Raw genomic sequence first — 17344 nt, forward strand, 5'->3', positions numbered from 1 at the left:
ATTGCAAAAAATCCACAGAGAATCATTAAATAGTAAAGGCTTTTTTTTAAAAATAGCAGAGAGCTATGAAACAGCACATTAGAAGTAAAATAGCTCTCCATTTATGTCTTAACAAAACTAATATCCTTTTGATACTCAGGATATTTAAAACTTAATTTATATTTGTAGTCATAAACTTGGACATTTGTCAAGGGCCGTAAGCTATGCTTTGCACAGCTGCCAAGTACAAGTAGATCTTGCCTCAGACATTGTTATTTGCCATACTAAGCATGCAAGCAATCTCCTCTGTTCAGTCACTAGACTTCTAGTTACTTTCAGATGGACAGGACAGATCTGCAGTAATATTAAACAGTGAGCAATATTCCTTCGATCACAACCTTGCCTTAATGCTTAAAATACTCCACCTATCATCTTTGTTAAAATTCACAGGATTAGATGCCTGTGACATGGAAGTTGATGTTCCTCCTGGGTCATGAACCAGCAACAACCTCCAACTATATTTATAGAATAGAATCATAGAATCATTTTGGTTGGAAAAGACCAAAGATCAATGAGTCCAAACATAAATCAAACACTGCCAAGTCCACTACTAAACCCTATCTCTGAGCACCACATCTACACGTCTTTCAAATACCTCCAGAGCCGGTGACTCAACCACTTCCCTATCTGCTGGCAACTAGTAAGAGATGTCCTTTGCTGCATTGAAATTTTAAGTGCTTAGGGTAAATCCAGTACTTGGAGACACAAATACCTGTAATAGGGCCAATAAGCTGCTTTTCTCTTTGTCTTAATATCATTTAGGTGTCAGTGAAAGAAGGGTTGAACATCTCTTCATTTTGTTGTGACGTATGGAATAATTTAAAAGTTCAATCAGACTAATGCATTAAGAGAGGAAATATGTCTATATTTAATCCAACACTTTGTTCTTGTTATTTACAAAGTGCGTAACAGTAAGTCCCAGATGACCTGAGTAACTGTTGCACAAGCCTAGCACAAAAGATCACCTCCAGTGAAGTCAGTGCTAACATTAAACAAGTTCTGAAAAGTAACCCAGGTGCCTGACTTACAGCAAACATCCTTCCTTATCTCAGCAGAGAAGCTTCTGGGTTGTTCAGCAACCAATTCAAGGAAGTGGAAGAGGCAAAATAGAACTCAAAGTGAATCCAAATAGAACAGTATCTGTATTCAGCTGCCTGAATGTGATATGTAGGGACAAATGAGCTGGTCTGACTCAAAAGCCCTGAGGAAAAGCAGCTTTTTTTTTTTCTTTTTAACTAACTCGTAAAAAAGGAGCCATATGCATGTAAAAATGGATCAGTATTGAAATGGAATGAATATAGTTTGAATTTATAAAACAATTACCATCTTTTATAGCACTCCAATGCACGTAATATAAGCTGCTATACAGCATTTCAGACATTAATTATGTTCATAAAAATTTGATGCAACTTTTTAATACACATCCGTGCACACTAACATAAAAAAACAAAATAAGCAGGAGAAAATCCTCAGCCAACAAAATAATGTCTAATAAGAAATATTCCCTAAGAAATGCTGGAGAAGACAGGAAAGGAAAGTATTATTAGAATGTTGAATTTCAACAATTTATACATGTGTATGACCAAAATTAAAAAAGGATATTAATGCAGAAATAAGACCAGTAAGTGTACCAAGTGCTGCAGAGCCGAAGAACATCTTAAGAAAGTATCCCAGTGCCTGTAGAAAGGTTTGCCATCCACTTACATCTGACATATTTTCTCTTGTCAAACCTTCTGCTGTGCTAGATAGAATTAAAAATAAATAAAAAGAAACTGTTATAAACTCTAAGCCTGGATCCAAAAATACCAAACGTCTTTTGAGCACAACAACAAAAAAGACTTCAATTTCTTTGTTGCTACCACTCTTAAGAGGCTTTTACTGTGATATACGTAACAAGAGGAATGTCAAAAGATGTTAAATCAAGTCTTAGTTTAATCCCCAAAGGGAAACCTAATTCTGTTAAAAATCTGGAAATCCAGCATTGCTCTTCTGAAGAATGTCCAGAATGGCTATGATAACACCCAGTATTACAAAACATTCTCAAACTTTGAAAAGGAAAAGAAAGCACATTTTGCAGTGGTAAAATCTCAGGGCATGAAAAAGAAAAGAGAAAGATCATGTGATCCTCACAGAAGAATAAATGAACACGAAGACCTCTCATCAAATATTTAGGTGTGGATGAGAGACAAGAAGATCACTGAAGAAAAATAAAGCTCTTAGGAGGAAAGGGGAGAAACATCTTTTGAATTTCAGGAATGTATTTCATAGAATTCCATGCAAAAAAGACATGGTTTCTAACTAGTGTTTCTTTTGACTGCTGTTAGCCTTCATGGTCTTCCATAAAAGAACCATGACTGTATTAAAAACAATTAGTTCATAGAAAAATGACTAACTTCACTACCTTCTTTGTATATCTACTCCTTCTATATATTCATAGTCACATCTATTGACTTCAGAAATAACATGAAGATATATCTATATTTTTTTACTCTTTCAGTCCCAAAGAATTATCAGGGGTAAAGAATAAGGATATTGGATGTTCCTCTTCCCTGTGATAGCCCAAACATAAATATAAAACGGATGCTGATGTATCCCCCCCTCTAATTGAAGTGTGACTCTGGGTATAAGCCACTGCACAGGAGACACAGCTGTGTATTTGGCAAGGTAAATATTTCTGTGCAAGCCTGAAAGGACACATATCGGTCTTCTGTTGTCAGGACCCTCAGATGGAAAGAGAGCTGGGAAACGTATGGACTTAGAAAACAATCAGTTATCTGGGGTCAATGAGATGAGGCACTGAGGTAGTGGTAATAAGACATCCATTTACTGTCTTCTGCTTATGCAGTTTCTGTTATGGATTGCTTTTCAAAGAAGGATCATACAAAATTCAGCTTTACACCAGAAATACGTTATTTGTTTCAAATGGAGATGGAATAATAGAATTACTGTATATCTGAATAACTAATTAACAGAAAATAATGTGGTTTCTGTATCCATAAACACACGTAGTTCAAATGCACTTACTTGGTCAAGACAATAGAGACTGCGTCATTGAGAATGCTCTCTCCAAAAACCAACATGTTAAGTACAGGATCCACATTGAGGGCATTGAAAATGGCAATAGTAGCCACAGGGTCAACTGCTGATATTAAAGAGCCGAATGCAAAACTGTGAGAACACAAAACAGAAGAGAAAACTAGATGAAAGAAAAATATGTACCTAGTACACTTACATGAACAGCTGGTAACTAAGAGGTTACGTGTTATAGTTCCTGCACAGTGAAAAGTTACACTCTCTTCCCATTCATAAGAACTCGGAAGTGACAAAAGGGAAGCTCTTCTTTTTCATTTACTCATATACCAAAGAGGAATTATTGTCCAGCTGGAAGAGATGTTGGAGAAATATTTATCTCCCAGCTCTCAACAGTAGTGTCAATGTCTTACTCCAACTAAATAAGAAAAAAATCAGAGGAATGGGAAGCAAAACAACTTTACAGACACAGCCCAGACCATGTATCATACATGCGCAGTGTTATCTGCTCGGGAGTACTAGAGAGGAACACTGAAAGGCAACTGCTAAAACTTCATTACTTTGGAATCCAAAGATAGACAACAGAGAGGCAATGCCACTGCTCAGCTGTGTAAAGTCAAACACTGGAACCAAGTAAGGAAGATTTTTGCCGTCCATGCATGTTTTATTTGTTAAGTTTCTTGCTTGCCATCCAATTTATTCATGGATTTTAATAGAAAACTGCTGTATTGGCTATACAACAAACAAAAAACCCAAATAAACCTGGAATTAACTTTATTTAATGGTAGGGTGGTGTACTCCTACAAAACTGATTAACTCTTTCAAAAAAATTTCCCAAGTTCTTGAAAATACTACATTATTGATATTGAAAAACTCACTCTGTCTTTTAAGAGAAGATCTGGACAAGGAAGTTATGCCCTTATCATATATATTAGTAATACCAACTAATCAAAGGTTATGTATTTTAACTTTAAAGGTTGGTTATCTTTCCTGTCTAGAAAAATCACTTAGCACAGAATACTATTTGGAAATAAGGGTGTAATAAATAGGGTTTAGAAGTATTTAATCTATTTATTAGTTTCCTAGACCATGTTGAATCTAAGCATTCTAAACAATAACCAGAAGAGCTGGCCAGCTACAGTGCATTTCCCACATACAGTTATCCTGAGGAATACTTCATTTCATATACGACACCATTTCCCCAAGAGCTTACCTGTCTGTCATGTTGAGTTTATAAATTACATCAGCCTGAAAGAATAGGTAAAACATAAAAAAAAAAAAAAAAAATCACAGTCAACTGTTTTTTTCTGCTGTTTTTAAAAATGAAACTATTAATCAAATCCTAAGTTTGTTATCATGAAAAAAATTACAGTAGTGATGTTACCCAGTCTAACACTGCCCTCCAACAGTGATCTACTGCTACAATTCTGGTCACCCAAAATCAGGGAAGACCAGATGAAACTGGAACAGATATGGGTGAGCAGAGTAACTAAAGTGTTCAAAGGAATGGAAATCTGAGAGGCAAAGAGGCAAGTATGGATTGTTTGGCCTACCAGAATGAAATCTGAGAGAAAACAGAATTATCTATGTCTACATCAAATGGGGAAACATGAAAGCAGGGAACCAAAAAAAAATGTTGACAGAAGAACAAGTCAGTTTAATACTGGAAATTAGAAGATGGCTCAAGAGAATACAGGTTTTGGAACAGCCTTCTGACAGGAAGATTGAGTAAGTAAAAAAAAGTACAACTCAACTCAAGTCTTAATTGCTTTTAACATGGAGCATGCTGGATCTATGACAGGGTTATGTAACATTGCCTCTGTGAAAGCTGAGAACTGGACTTTGAGACCCAGAAATTCACTTTCACTATGTTTGTCTGCTCTTGAAAAATAGACTTTCAAAGAGCAAGTCAGATAAACTTAAGTGTTTCAAAGCAGTTACTCTTACCTGGCCCAGAAAATAAATTCCTCCACCTACAATGAAAGCTGATATTGCAGTGCCAAATACAGAAAACAGAGTGATGGAACCAATGTTCTGAAAAAAATTACCCTGGAACACAATAATAAAGCAAAGAAATTAGTGAAAATTATCTGAGGGAAAACTCATGTTTGGGTTTGCATCTAAATTAGATTCCGATTCACAACTGGGTTTCCAGTAATAAAGCTTTGTTAGTTTGGTTCCAGGTACCCCAGGACACAGATCCACACCACCTGCCTAGAGCCTGTTCTCTTGAGGACAGCAGCAAATCGCTCTGATACCCAGGACAGGATGCCAGATTGGTACCTTAACAAAAAAACAATCCTCAAATGAACAGCTGGATGTTCACCAGCACTTTTGACATATTCCCCACCTGACAGAACTGTAAATTAATCCCTCTGCTGTAGACAGGGCATGTGAAAAAGGCTTGTAAACTTCCCAGTGGTTAGTCCACTTCTTATGTTGTGATTTTGTAGGAAAAAATCTTCAGTGTTGGTACCAATTCATGGTATTACTATTGCCCACTGCTCATTTCCTCCCCTGCAGCACAGCTCAAGCAGAAAGGCAGCACACAGGGAGGACCAGAACCACTTCAGCCAGGACTAGCACTATGAGAAACATCCATGGGAACACAGGCTCCCAGGCAAAGGCTGAAAACCCCTGTAAACATTTTCCTCTTCTTTAGCAATAGAGTGATCACACTGTTCCCACTTCTGATCCTACTCCTTCCCATTTTACCTCCTTCACATCAGCCCTTGTACAGCTCTGATGAGGCAAGAAACCTCTCCAACCACGGAAAACAACCTCTGCACAGTACCTAACACCTTGCCAACATTCAGTTAACATTAACAAGCTACATTCCTGCCATTCTAGGTTGAAGAGGCTTAAATTTTGCATTCTCAGTTCCCTGATGATTAATATGATGGCATCTAATGCAATTACTCTAAACTTCATGAAGATAACTAAAAGCAGAATGCATTCCAAACAAAACCTCAACATGTAAAATGAGTGTCTGGCAGGGGCTAACCTTATGCAATGAATATCCAGATTCAAATATAATAGGTGGAAGCAAAAGCAGAAAAAACATATTTGGACGAAACATTTCTTCTTCCTGTAAAAAAAAAATTAAGTACAATGTCAAGGATCTAATAATTATTGAAATAACATACAATCTTCCAAAAGGGAAATTATTTAAAAAAACAAAACAAAACAAGAATGCTGGAAAATGAAAATGTCATTATTCTTTCTCCCTTCTTATCACAAAATAAAAGACTGAAGAAAATTAAACTACTCCAGGACTGCTGTTCCTATTGTTTTTGGGTTTTTTTAAATCCAGTGATAGAAATCTAGGCATTACTTACTTTAAATTACTGTCTCTAAATAAACTGCACAGAAAACATGCTATTTATGGCAAAGGAAAAGTCCTTCTGTTTCCACAAAAAGTATTCCCATTTTGTCTCACCGTCTTAAAAGCTGTAAGGACTGTCAAGAAATGGTGGCCTCTTGGCCACTGCTTTGAATATAATCTAGGTTAACTGTGATCACGTACAACTGCACTAGAAAACTCAGCACCTGGCAAGAAGAAATCAGATCATCATCTTAGTACAGCTGCAGTCGAACAAGCTCAAGATATATATCCCTGCTAAAAGTCTAAGGCTTGATTCTTCTTGGCAAACGTAATTTATGCCTGTAATTTAATGTACTATTCTGATGGTTCCTTTTTACCATCAGAATGATACAAATGAAATCTACCATGAAGTAAGATGTTATTTTTTGGTGACCTTACTCTTCATTGCCTATCTCATCACTTGGCTAACCCTGACCCCCAAAGCTGGCACCCTGTTTTTTCCTGCTGGCAGACCCAGCACAGAAAGCACATTAATCACAGCTGAACACGCCTCTCCCTCTCTTACCCACCAGGCTCCCTCCTGCTCCCCACAGTGCCGAATACAGCACAACTTGTCACCTCTGTAAGCAACGATTAACTTGTTTAAATCCAGGTTGAACAACGGATTCACTGTTCTGTTAAAACACCAGCTTTCAAAAGAGAAGTACTCATCTCTTGAAAGTCTCATTTCAGTCTGTACCAGCGATAATCATCTTAAAGGATTTGGGGGACTTAGAAAACAAAACTCATCCTTTCTCCTGAAATGTTCTAGTCCATTATTCCGTGTGCACAATTCCGTGTGTCGGTGGCTAACACCACCTACCTTCTGCCAATACAGTAACTGCTCTAGAACAAAAAACCCACATACTTGATTAATTACACTGTTTAAAAGCCCCTGAAAGCAGAGCTGGACAGGGAGGTGAGAAATAATGAAATGGAAGGATTGTATTTGTGCTGCATTAAGTGGAGACCAGGAAAGTAAAACATGAGGACTGTAATTATCAGCCGTGCTTGCCAGCAAGAATCACCAGCAAGCACAAGGTCCACTGAAGACTCAGTAAGGCATGATTGCAAGAAATTACATTACAAAGTTATTAGGGCAGGGATGTGATCCAGATTTGCTCTGTACACAGATACAGCCCGCAGTTAAATATTCTATATTTTTTCCCCGTCAGTAAACAAAAATTACCTAGTAAATTCAAAACCATTTAATAAAGTACATAATAATTATTGATTAGAACACTTAACATCTGAAATTATGACAGCCTATGTTAAAACCTACGCTTTAATACGGTGAAAGCAACTGAAATAAGCAAATAATAATGTGGTATCTGTGACTCTACCTCAGCTGATAACGTGAGCAACTGGATACAGCATCCCCAGTGCCTCCCAAGGTCTGAACAACTTACCAGAACAAACTAGGTAATTCACTAGCTATGATCAATATTGCCTGCATTTACAGAATCAGGCTCAAATCAGAGCATACTTTAAGCCTTCCTCCATATGTGATCTTCTTCAGATTAGTTTTACTTAACGAATAAGAAGCTATTTTAAAATGCTGGTTTTGTGGCTGTTTAACGGACTTTCAACGTTAAGTCAAATCCAGTTGGCACAAATCAAGAATGAAAAAACACTAACTAGTGCATCATCCGCTGTTTTTAATAAGTAAATATGTAAAAATGAAGTTATCACAACATGACTCTTGAACTATGTAATTGCTTAAATAGATGTACATACAATTAGGGTAGTTAGCTGACAAAAAGGAGTCTAATATATAATTAAAAAGCTACATCTGATTGAAAATCTATGCATTTTAATGTATTTAAACTAAAGAGAAAAAAATCTTCCTTTAGGGAAATAACTGCCAAGAAATACTAAGCTGAAAGCTAGGAATAAAATTCACTACTCAGACCAAGATTTTCAGCTTGCTAATAAATAAAAATCCTGTTTAAAAGTGGTGATTCAAATCATTGTGATTTCAATCAGTTCACTGATCTAATGCTCATAAACTGTTTGATCCCATGAAACAAAAATCACAATTTAAACACACCAGGCAGCAGGACAAGGACAACCTTTTGCACAGAAGCTTTGCTCGTATTTTCTTTTGGAAATAAAGCTCAGATCACGTTTCCATTGTCTCAGCCAGTGTGAAAATTGCTGCTGCTGCAGGAACACTGATTTCAGCCGTCATTCCACAAGAAGCACCAGAGTACCCAAGACACAGCACATGCTGAAGGGATTGCTTTGTGAAGTGGCTGTTCCTAGCACCGAAATTTTGTTGCAGTTTTAAGTAAATAACATTACTTTTAGCACAGCTGTTCTGAAGAAGTGCTCCTTTTTCCCTCTGTGAAATCTAAGTTAACATCTTCAGGTAAAACATGTGAATTTACAACCTAACAAAACACATTGTTTACTATTAAAATACCTACAAAATTAACTCCAAAAGGAGGAAGAGGACTAAATACAGTCAAAAAGTACACAAGACAAATAACTGAATTGCTATATTTTTACTGTGATCCCAAAGATGCCCAGTACCTTCTTCTGCCATTTATCTAGTAGGAACAGATTTGGTACCATAAAAAGGATTATGCGGGGAAAAATTACTGTGTAGAAAATGTTCAGCAGAAAACAGGATCAGGACCTCAAATTGGCTGTATTATTATTAAAAAAAACCCCAAACTTTGGCATCAAGTATAATGTACCGAAGTTTTTGGAAGTTACAGCTAAAGAAACGAATACTACAAACAGTCTTATTTTAAACATTTCAGGATTGTGCTACAATTAAAAATCAATTGTTTCAAATATACCTTCCAGTTGGCCAGCTTTTGAGCCTCTATGATTTTTATAAAAGCTCCCATAAGGATACCTAGGAAAGAAAGAGAGAACATTCTTAAATATTCACACATCACTGTTTCTATTAACTGCTTATTGACTCTCAGTCAACAAAGTTTTAGAAGTGAAAACAAAGCGAAACACAAAGCAGCGAGTCTTTCATTCCTAAATCACAAAAACACAAAGTGGTTTTGGGTCTGATATAGGACAGTTTCCAATGTGCTACGTAATCACATCGCTTCCCTGCACAGAAGATTATCACTTGGGATACCCAAATACTGAACACGCATACGGAGAGTGCTGTGTTCATTGGTTCATAAAGGTAACAGGTTTAACTGCTCAAAAACACTTCCCATCTAAGCTGCATTCAAACAAAATTCCACCTTTCTTGCTAAAGAATCAGGAAGTTCTGAGTTAGATATCTCTGTGATAGCACTAAACCTTCGTGTCACTTCAATGCTATTTGCAGTGTTAACACAGCTGAAGTGAAATCAGTCTTCACAGAAGTGAATTTTGTCTCAATGAAATCACAGCACTTACTGGCCATGATGTGGGCAACAAATTCTCATCAGGGTGGAGGCACTGTCAGAACTATTTCTCAAATGAATTACACATCTTTTAAGTCATATAGAAACACTAATTTGAGTATAAAAGAATGTAATCAAGGGTGCTGCAAACTCAATGGTTAAAGGTTATCGTGCTCTTTCCTCCTGTAAATCTTCAGACAGATAAGACAGAAAACTTCAAACTAACCAGATTTCTTCTGGAAGTCATGAAGAGAATTTATGAACTGTCATTAATTGCTTTCAAGGAGTTATGAGGAATTTGTCTTTAGTTAGATTCCAGATCAGTGTTTCTGCATAGTTGTGTTCTGTTATTTACAGAATGGAGACTTCAGAGTCAAACACTGCCATGAAGAAGTGAAATACACTGAATGAAAGGTAAGAAGTGGCTGAGAAGCTTAAAGCATGCTTTCCTGTAACTGGTGTGTTTTTATTATCTCATGCTGTAGCTATCAAAAGAGTCTTACAAACAGCATCACATGGATTACTCCTGATGGATGTGTCATACACACAAAGCCATGAGGCTTAAGCCTTCTTTCATACAAAAATATGTGAAGGCATTAATCCCAGAGGATAGAAATAATTGTTCCATTAAATGGTTTATTGGGAAAGGAAGAGCAAAACATTAAGGAAGGAACATCAAAGGTCTGGTGTTCTTTGAGGGAGGACGGAATGCAGATACAGCCACTCACATGCCAAATAAACACAGGTCTCAGTTCTAACAGTCAGGCTTTCCATTCTGGGATGGAAGCTGTGTCAGAAGCCAAGGACTAGAACATTTCTAATTTTTGCAGAGCAGCAATCTTGCCTTCAACTGGTACAGGCAGTACTTGTATCACTTAATGAGAAATTCATGTGGGGAACAAACAAACCACAGCAACCAAAGCCTGTGCATCTGAAGGCACAGACATCAGGAAGTGTACTTCCTGAACAAACTTTCAGTAGTTTATGAATTAGTGTTGATAGCTCTCTGAAGTTCCACACAGGGCTCCAGTGTGACTGAGAAATTGGACCCCTGTGAGGCCAACCATGGCCTGTGGGCTACAAGCTGAGCATCCCTACCCTATGAGCTCAAGAGGCTTAAGTAGAAGGCTAGCCTCAGTCTCTTTTTTAGAGGAACAGCTAATCACAAGCTAACCCTAACAACAGTGTCACGCACAGACGAGGTCCTTTCATGATACCAAAAGCTAAATGAACAACAGAAATGTAAGGCAACAGCAGAGGTTAAGGGAAAAGGATGAGCCTGTATCACACAACTTACACCTTTATACAGCACAAGTTACTTCTAGCTGCACGTTACACCAAAAAGTACTACTCAACTAAGATGATGCTAAGCAAAGTCATGAAAGAGCTGCACAAAATAATGCATCACCAAGAACAGTTAATAGCTGCAGAATCAAACTTTGATGCTGTATTTCAAAACCTGTCCCACACATTTTCACAAACGACTACTCTTTTATTACCAGGTTAATTGCACACAGTTTTTGTTCAGTTGGTTGTACCTATTAAATCAGGCAGATCAGTTTTGTCAAGGGGCTAAGTGCAAACCTAAGTCTCCATGAATTAATCTAAGGCTCATTCTTTTAAAAATGTTGGAGGAATTTTATTATTACAACCAACCTTTATTTTTCCTGAGAACAAGTTAAAACTCAGTAACAAATCAAAGAGAAAAACTTTTGTGGGAACTATTTTTATCAACAAAATTCCAGTAACTTTTAAAGACAAAGATCAAAATCCAGCCTTAGAGAATGCAGTTGCACCCTGTCCACCAGGAGAGTAACATGCCTTAGAAACTGTAAAACAGAAGATTCTGAGCAGCTTAAACAATGGGAGGAAAAAAAAGTCGTGAAAATCATACTTATCGTCTCTGCTGCCATTTTTATTAACCTTCAATAACTGCCTGAGAACATTTGGTTAATTTACAAGTCAAAATAGGACACACCTCACTTCTGGCACTGCGAGCAAAACTGGATACTTGAAACTCAAGCTGTGCTCTTGCAGCTGTGTAGATCATTACCAGTAACAGAGGTTCACTGATCAGCAATTAGCTGGCAATTCCAATGATTATACAGATGCCGCCTCCTGTCAACAGAGCTGACAGTAGTTTAAATATGACTGAGTCAATAAACTAAATAAATAAGGCTTAAGTGACACTGTACATCTGTTAGCTCGGTTGCTACTGGGTATAACATTCTCTTGACTTACTGGAATTGCATTTGTTGATATCATATCATCTCATCTCATTTGGGAGACAGATAGACTTACAGCTACGCTGTGGTTCACTGTGAAAGTTTCCTTTATGCCCTCTTTGTGAAAATACAAGAGATGCAATGCTGCTCCTTCTCACCCACCAGGAGTGGCAGTGACAGCACCAGCATGAAAACTGACCAGTTTCATGAACAAGCTTTTCCTGGGGCTGAAAGGAGAACAGAACATACCAGTACAGCTAAAATCCTTGTCCTGATGTTGAGATGCCAAGAACAAGAAACAGAAAGAAAAGAATGTCTGTGCCTCTGCTGCTCTTTGCAAAGCCCAGCAGGAGCAGTGACACAAGCTTGCCTAAGACCTCAGCTCAGCACTGCCCAGTAGTTGGCTTGGGTCAGAATATAAGGAATGATAGTAAAGAAAATCTAAAATGATGCCAGCAAGAGCAGTCAATATATTACTGCATTTAAAATTGAGGATTATGCTTAGATTTAGATTAGCTATTTAATAACAATGGTAACTAACCTGATTAGGAGCCAAATTAACACTTTTCACCTGGATTTTTGTGTATGCAAAGGAAGGACACTGAAGGGACAGTAACCTCCTTTTGGAACCTTTCAAGAGACTGGAAGATGTACTACACAAGACATCTCACTTGTCCACAGCAATAATGTAAGAAGGGAAGGAAAGAGAAATGTGTCAATAGAGAATCAAACCCTGCGTGGTTTCTATGGGGATGACAGTAAGTCAGGATGATCTCCAGCAGCTCTGATCCTCTGTCAAACCATGGCAGACAGGAGCACAAACACACAAAAGCCTGATGGATGCTGCTCCTATAAAGATGAGGTGTTCCTGCAATACCCAGGAAATCCATACCAGCACTACAACAGGTTTCTTACAGGTCTATTTGTTTTTCAGCTGCAGAGAAATACTCAAACTCGGATAAGGCCTTGCAAGTGAATGTTTCTTTAAGCTTCAGTACCTTCTACTATGGTAGTAAAGTGATGTGGTCTGCACCAAAGAGAGTTACCTAAAAATTCAGGGAGTCAACACTATGTTTTTCTTTCTGCTAAGTAACAGCTCTAAGGTTCTCTCAATCTAACACCCAAGATGCAAGAAGATCCCTGCTTTCCAGAAAGCATAAGGTAGTGTCAAGCACCAGAAAGCTTAATTTCTCCCATTGAGAAATGGTGTGAAAATATAGTTAAGAAATATGAGAGAAGAAGGTACCAGCAAAGCCCAGGAGAAAGTAAAAAATCCACCTGCTTAACACGTATTACACTCCTCCACGCTGCATCAGGATTATAGCTAAGCATCTTCCTCTTTTTGTTGTATTTTTAGATCAGCTGTCAGTGAAAGCATCACTAGTAGCAGAAGCAAAAATATCACAGATTTTTGCCAACAAGTTACAGAGACAGCTGGAAAACTGTTGCTGGGATTAGTTAGACCAGGCTCTTTAAACGTTATGTTACACAGTATGTAGAGAAAATAATGAGTGTATTTGGCCTGATTTCCTCCTCATTTACACATTTATAAATCAGGAGCAACAGTATAAATAAATGAAGGTACTCTAAGATAAAACTACAGGCTTAGAAATACTCCAGATTTAATGCAAATTCAGTAAGCCCTTGACCTTCATTGAGGGTGGCATTCCTATAGCTCAGGTCACAGGAAGGGCTCTTGTCATGGTACTATGTGGATAGTTAGTACTCGGCAGTCCAGGCAAGGTTTCAGAATAAAATTACAGTGCCCAGCTAGAGTAAAATCACACAGACAGACATAATTCTACCATAATTAGTACAAACACATGTACCACTTCAAAGGGAAGGCCAGAGTCTTGCTGCCAGGGCCTGCTGCAGTACTTTGTCCTATAGTGCATATGCAAAAATAGGGGAAGCTGCCAAAGGACATAGGTGGTGACATCCCTGTAGTCCCTATGTGCGTCACTTTACTGGGCCAGTCTCTGCACATATGCTCATTTCTTGATTTCTTCCATTAATTTAATTATTTAATTCTATGAATTGTTTGTTTTCTTCACTGCATCCAGTTTGCTGCACGGTTAACACACAACAGAGCATTATTTCAAGTACAGGTTACTGACAGTCTCTGAATTACCACAAATTTAATATAAAGATGTCATGGTTACGTACCTAAAGAAACAACAGCCACACTTTCTGGTAAAAAATGCAGTCGGTATTTTATCAGTAAATGCACCAATATGATGCAGATAGCTGTGAAGGGAAAAAAAAAAAGTAGATTCAGAAGTGTTACAAGACAATAAAATATACTTTTAAGAAGTATTTCTAAAATAAATGCAGCAAATCTTCTCCTAAGGATTTAGTAGAAATCCACTAATGTGAGGAACCAAATTTTAGTTCAAATCTAATCCTCACTAAAGTACATAAATGGATCTACAAATGACAGAAAATAACTAAGGCAAATTTTAGGACTTAAAATTATCTTCTAAAAATACCAGTATTACTACTTTTAGAGCTTGATTCAGTTTACAAGAAAACCTTCACTGAGCAGCAGCTGTAAAAAATGTCAGTTATATAGAATATGCCGTTCTAATAAAGTTTTTGCTAAATATTTACTATTTTAAAAATAAAACATACGGGTACGCATGGCCTCATCAAAAATTTCAAAGCTACACACTTTCACATCCAAGTCCCTCTGAGCAGATGGGCTTTACCCAAATGGATAATCACAGAATGAGAAAAACTACATTGAAAAGAATCTCTCGAGGTCATTTAGTCCAACTTGCTGCTCAAAGCAGGACTAACTTCAGGATTAAAGAGGGTTGCCCAGGGTCTTGTCCAGTCAAGTTTGAAAATCTCTGAAGATAAAGAGGTCACAACCTTTCTCAACCCCAGTTCCTGTGCTTAAGTCTCATGGTGAAGAATCTTCTTCTCTCCAATCCATATATCCCTTGTTGCAAGCTGTGACTGGTGCTTCTTGTTCTTTTGTGCACCTCAGTCTGGCTCCATAGTCTGTAACTGCCGTTCAGTGGGGCACTGTGACCACTGCCTAAGAAGTAACTCCCACCACCATAAATATTACAGCAGCCTGGTATATTCTTTAGCTGTTGGTTGCCCATTCCTTGTGTAAGACTGCTCAATTTGTATCAGGCAGTGTATCATCTGCTCCAGGCACTTGCAGGTATCAGGAGTGTAACAATCAGGCAAGAGGCTGGAAAAGCCTCTGGACAGGCTCAAAGAGCATTTGAGTGTCCCCTTAAGGAACAGCCCAGGACAAGGACAGAACATAACGGAAGGGAACTCATGGATCACATCAACGTGGCAGAATAGAGGTAGGATTTTGAAAGTGAAATGATGTTTGAACAGACAAACAGGCCACAGAACTGTGGGGTCAGAGACTAACTCATGCTACTTCAGGCACTTTAAATTTGAGGCTTGGCTTTGCCACAACACAGCTCAGAACAGATCTGCTTCTGGGTCTGCTTCAGTTTAGAGCATTGCAAAGGCCATTTTACAGCTCACAACACCCAGATGTAAGAGCAAGGTATAGGCATTCACTTTCACCCTTCCTACACTCCTAAATCAGATTATTAATGGGAGTAACTATGAACAATACGTTTTTCTACTGGCTTTACTTTGTTCAGGGAACTCCCTTGTCCTGAGGGTGATGCTTTTAAGATCCATTAAGTTATCAGACTGGCATAAATAGACTAGAACATAGCCAAAAAAATCATAGCTCTGTTTTTAAGTCCCAGGAATATAATTTTACCATGAATGGCTCTTTTAAAATCCACAAGACACACATATTCAGAATTTTTATTTTAATCTTAGAAGTCTTCTGATCTAGGGCATTTTGCTTTGGTCTTTTGTTTTTGTTCAAATTCTAATATCATTGACCTCTGAGAAAACATTAACCCCCTTGGAAGACAAACAGATACTTTAGAAATAAGCAGAAGCCTTCTACTTTTTGCTGTACTTTATAACAGTTATTTATAGGAGACTTTTTTTTTTTTTAAACCCAAATGATTTGCAGAAGTTCCTGCACTGCTGTCAGCTCCATTCCTCTTATCTTCTCCATTTGCTACTGGAAAGAATAACCACTTAGAAGAGTAGGTGACCCATCTGTCACAAAAAAAAGTCTCTCAGTGTAGCCTGAGGAAAACAGAGCCTCAACCCTCCATGGAAGTTTTGTTATTGTTACAGTTTTGACTACAGCATTGCTCTAAGCAGATGGTGAGAGAGAACAATATTCTATTAAAGAAAGATAACAGCCCAGACTTATAGAAAAGCTGAGCATGCATCTGTCATTCAAAATGCCTATATATGTACAATGTTGATATAATTATGGCAACTGCGTGTTATTATCATCACACTCTTGTAGGGATGTAAGAAAGTAAGAAGAGCCAGAAGAATAGATACTGAACTTTAGTACTTGTGCATGTAAATCTGACTGCCTTCTACTGGCTTATGCAACAAAACACCTGAGAGCTGCCCAGAAGTGATTAAATTGACAACTATCTAGTACATGGTCCTCAAAGGCAGCTGCAGGCACCACGGAGTATTCTGACAGTGTGTTTTTTTCACACATGAACACATGCCACGTGCTTGGTAAAGAAGGCAAAAACAATTAAACATGTTGTTTGCACTTTTGAGAGCATGGTGAAAAGGTCTGCAATGGTCCCCAGCTCTCCACAGGTTTGGGAAGTTCAGGCACTTATATACCCAACTGTCTAAATCCCTGTGCCTCTGTAACATTCCACTTCATAGACAGGAAACCAGAGGAGAAATAAGGTGCTATGATTTTGAAAGCTGCCCTATGTCCTCAGACACAGAGTACGATTAACAGAGATTAAAAGACTTTCAGTTCATCATTCACCTAAAACAAGAAGACTAAAAAAAATCGTCATGCCACTAGATTGCTCCTCTTGCTGTGCTTCGACTCCAGTCTGAACTGGAAGGATGGGTTTGGCAGGTGTAGGTACCACAAATTTGGTAGTAGCAGCCAGCGTAGTGTGCAGGGTGACATTGATGACTTCATGGGTGGCATTTGCAGACCTGTCAGGATAATATACTATGTGATTATACGGGATGGGAGCTGCACGATAAAGATTTAAGACACCAAATACTCTGTACTGCATCTTGGGACGCAGGTGAACACCTGACAGAGCGGATGGCCGAGCCCGCCGACCGCCGTGTCAGGCCAACGGCAGCGCAGGGCCGCGCACAGCCGGCCTCGGCCTCCCCTCCCCTGGGCAGGGCGCTCCCGGATCCCCCCCGGGGCCCGTGCTGCAGCCCTCAGCACAGGAGCGGGCACAGCCCCTCGGCGGGCCGGG

General features: G+C 38.4%; 1 protein-coding gene across 1 annotated transcript in view; it reads right to left on the reverse strand.

Moving 5' to 3' along the window:
• SLC9A8 (solute carrier family 9 member A8) overlaps positions 1 to 17066 on the reverse strand; it is a gene marked incomplete at its 5' end in the record, with an annotated part of 25100 nt that extends 8034 nt beyond the window's left edge. Inside the window, 8 exons of the mRNA XM_010162522.2 lie at positions 1642 to 1780; positions 3064 to 3207; positions 4283 to 4317; positions 5017 to 5118; positions 6074 to 6157; positions 9241 to 9299; positions 14184 to 14264; positions 16888 to 17066. Of these exons, the coding sequence (XP_010160824.2) occupies positions 1642 to 1780; positions 3064 to 3207; positions 4283 to 4317; positions 5017 to 5118; positions 6074 to 6157; positions 9241 to 9299; positions 14184 to 14264; positions 16888 to 17066 (823 nt within the window). The remainder of the gene's footprint in view (positions 1 to 1641; positions 1781 to 3063; positions 3208 to 4282; positions 4318 to 5016; positions 5119 to 6073; positions 6158 to 9240; positions 9300 to 14183; positions 14265 to 16887) is intronic.
• Positions 17067 to 17344: the final 278 nt, after the last annotated feature.

The sequence above is a fragment of the Antrostomus carolinensis genome, unplaced genomic scaffold, assembly GCF_000700745.2.
Source record: "Antrostomus carolinensis isolate BGI_N321 unplaced genomic scaffold, ASM70074v2 scaffold2292, whole genome shotgun sequence".
Lineage (NCBI taxonomy): Eukaryota > Metazoa > Chordata > Aves > Caprimulgiformes > Caprimulgidae > Antrostomus > Antrostomus carolinensis.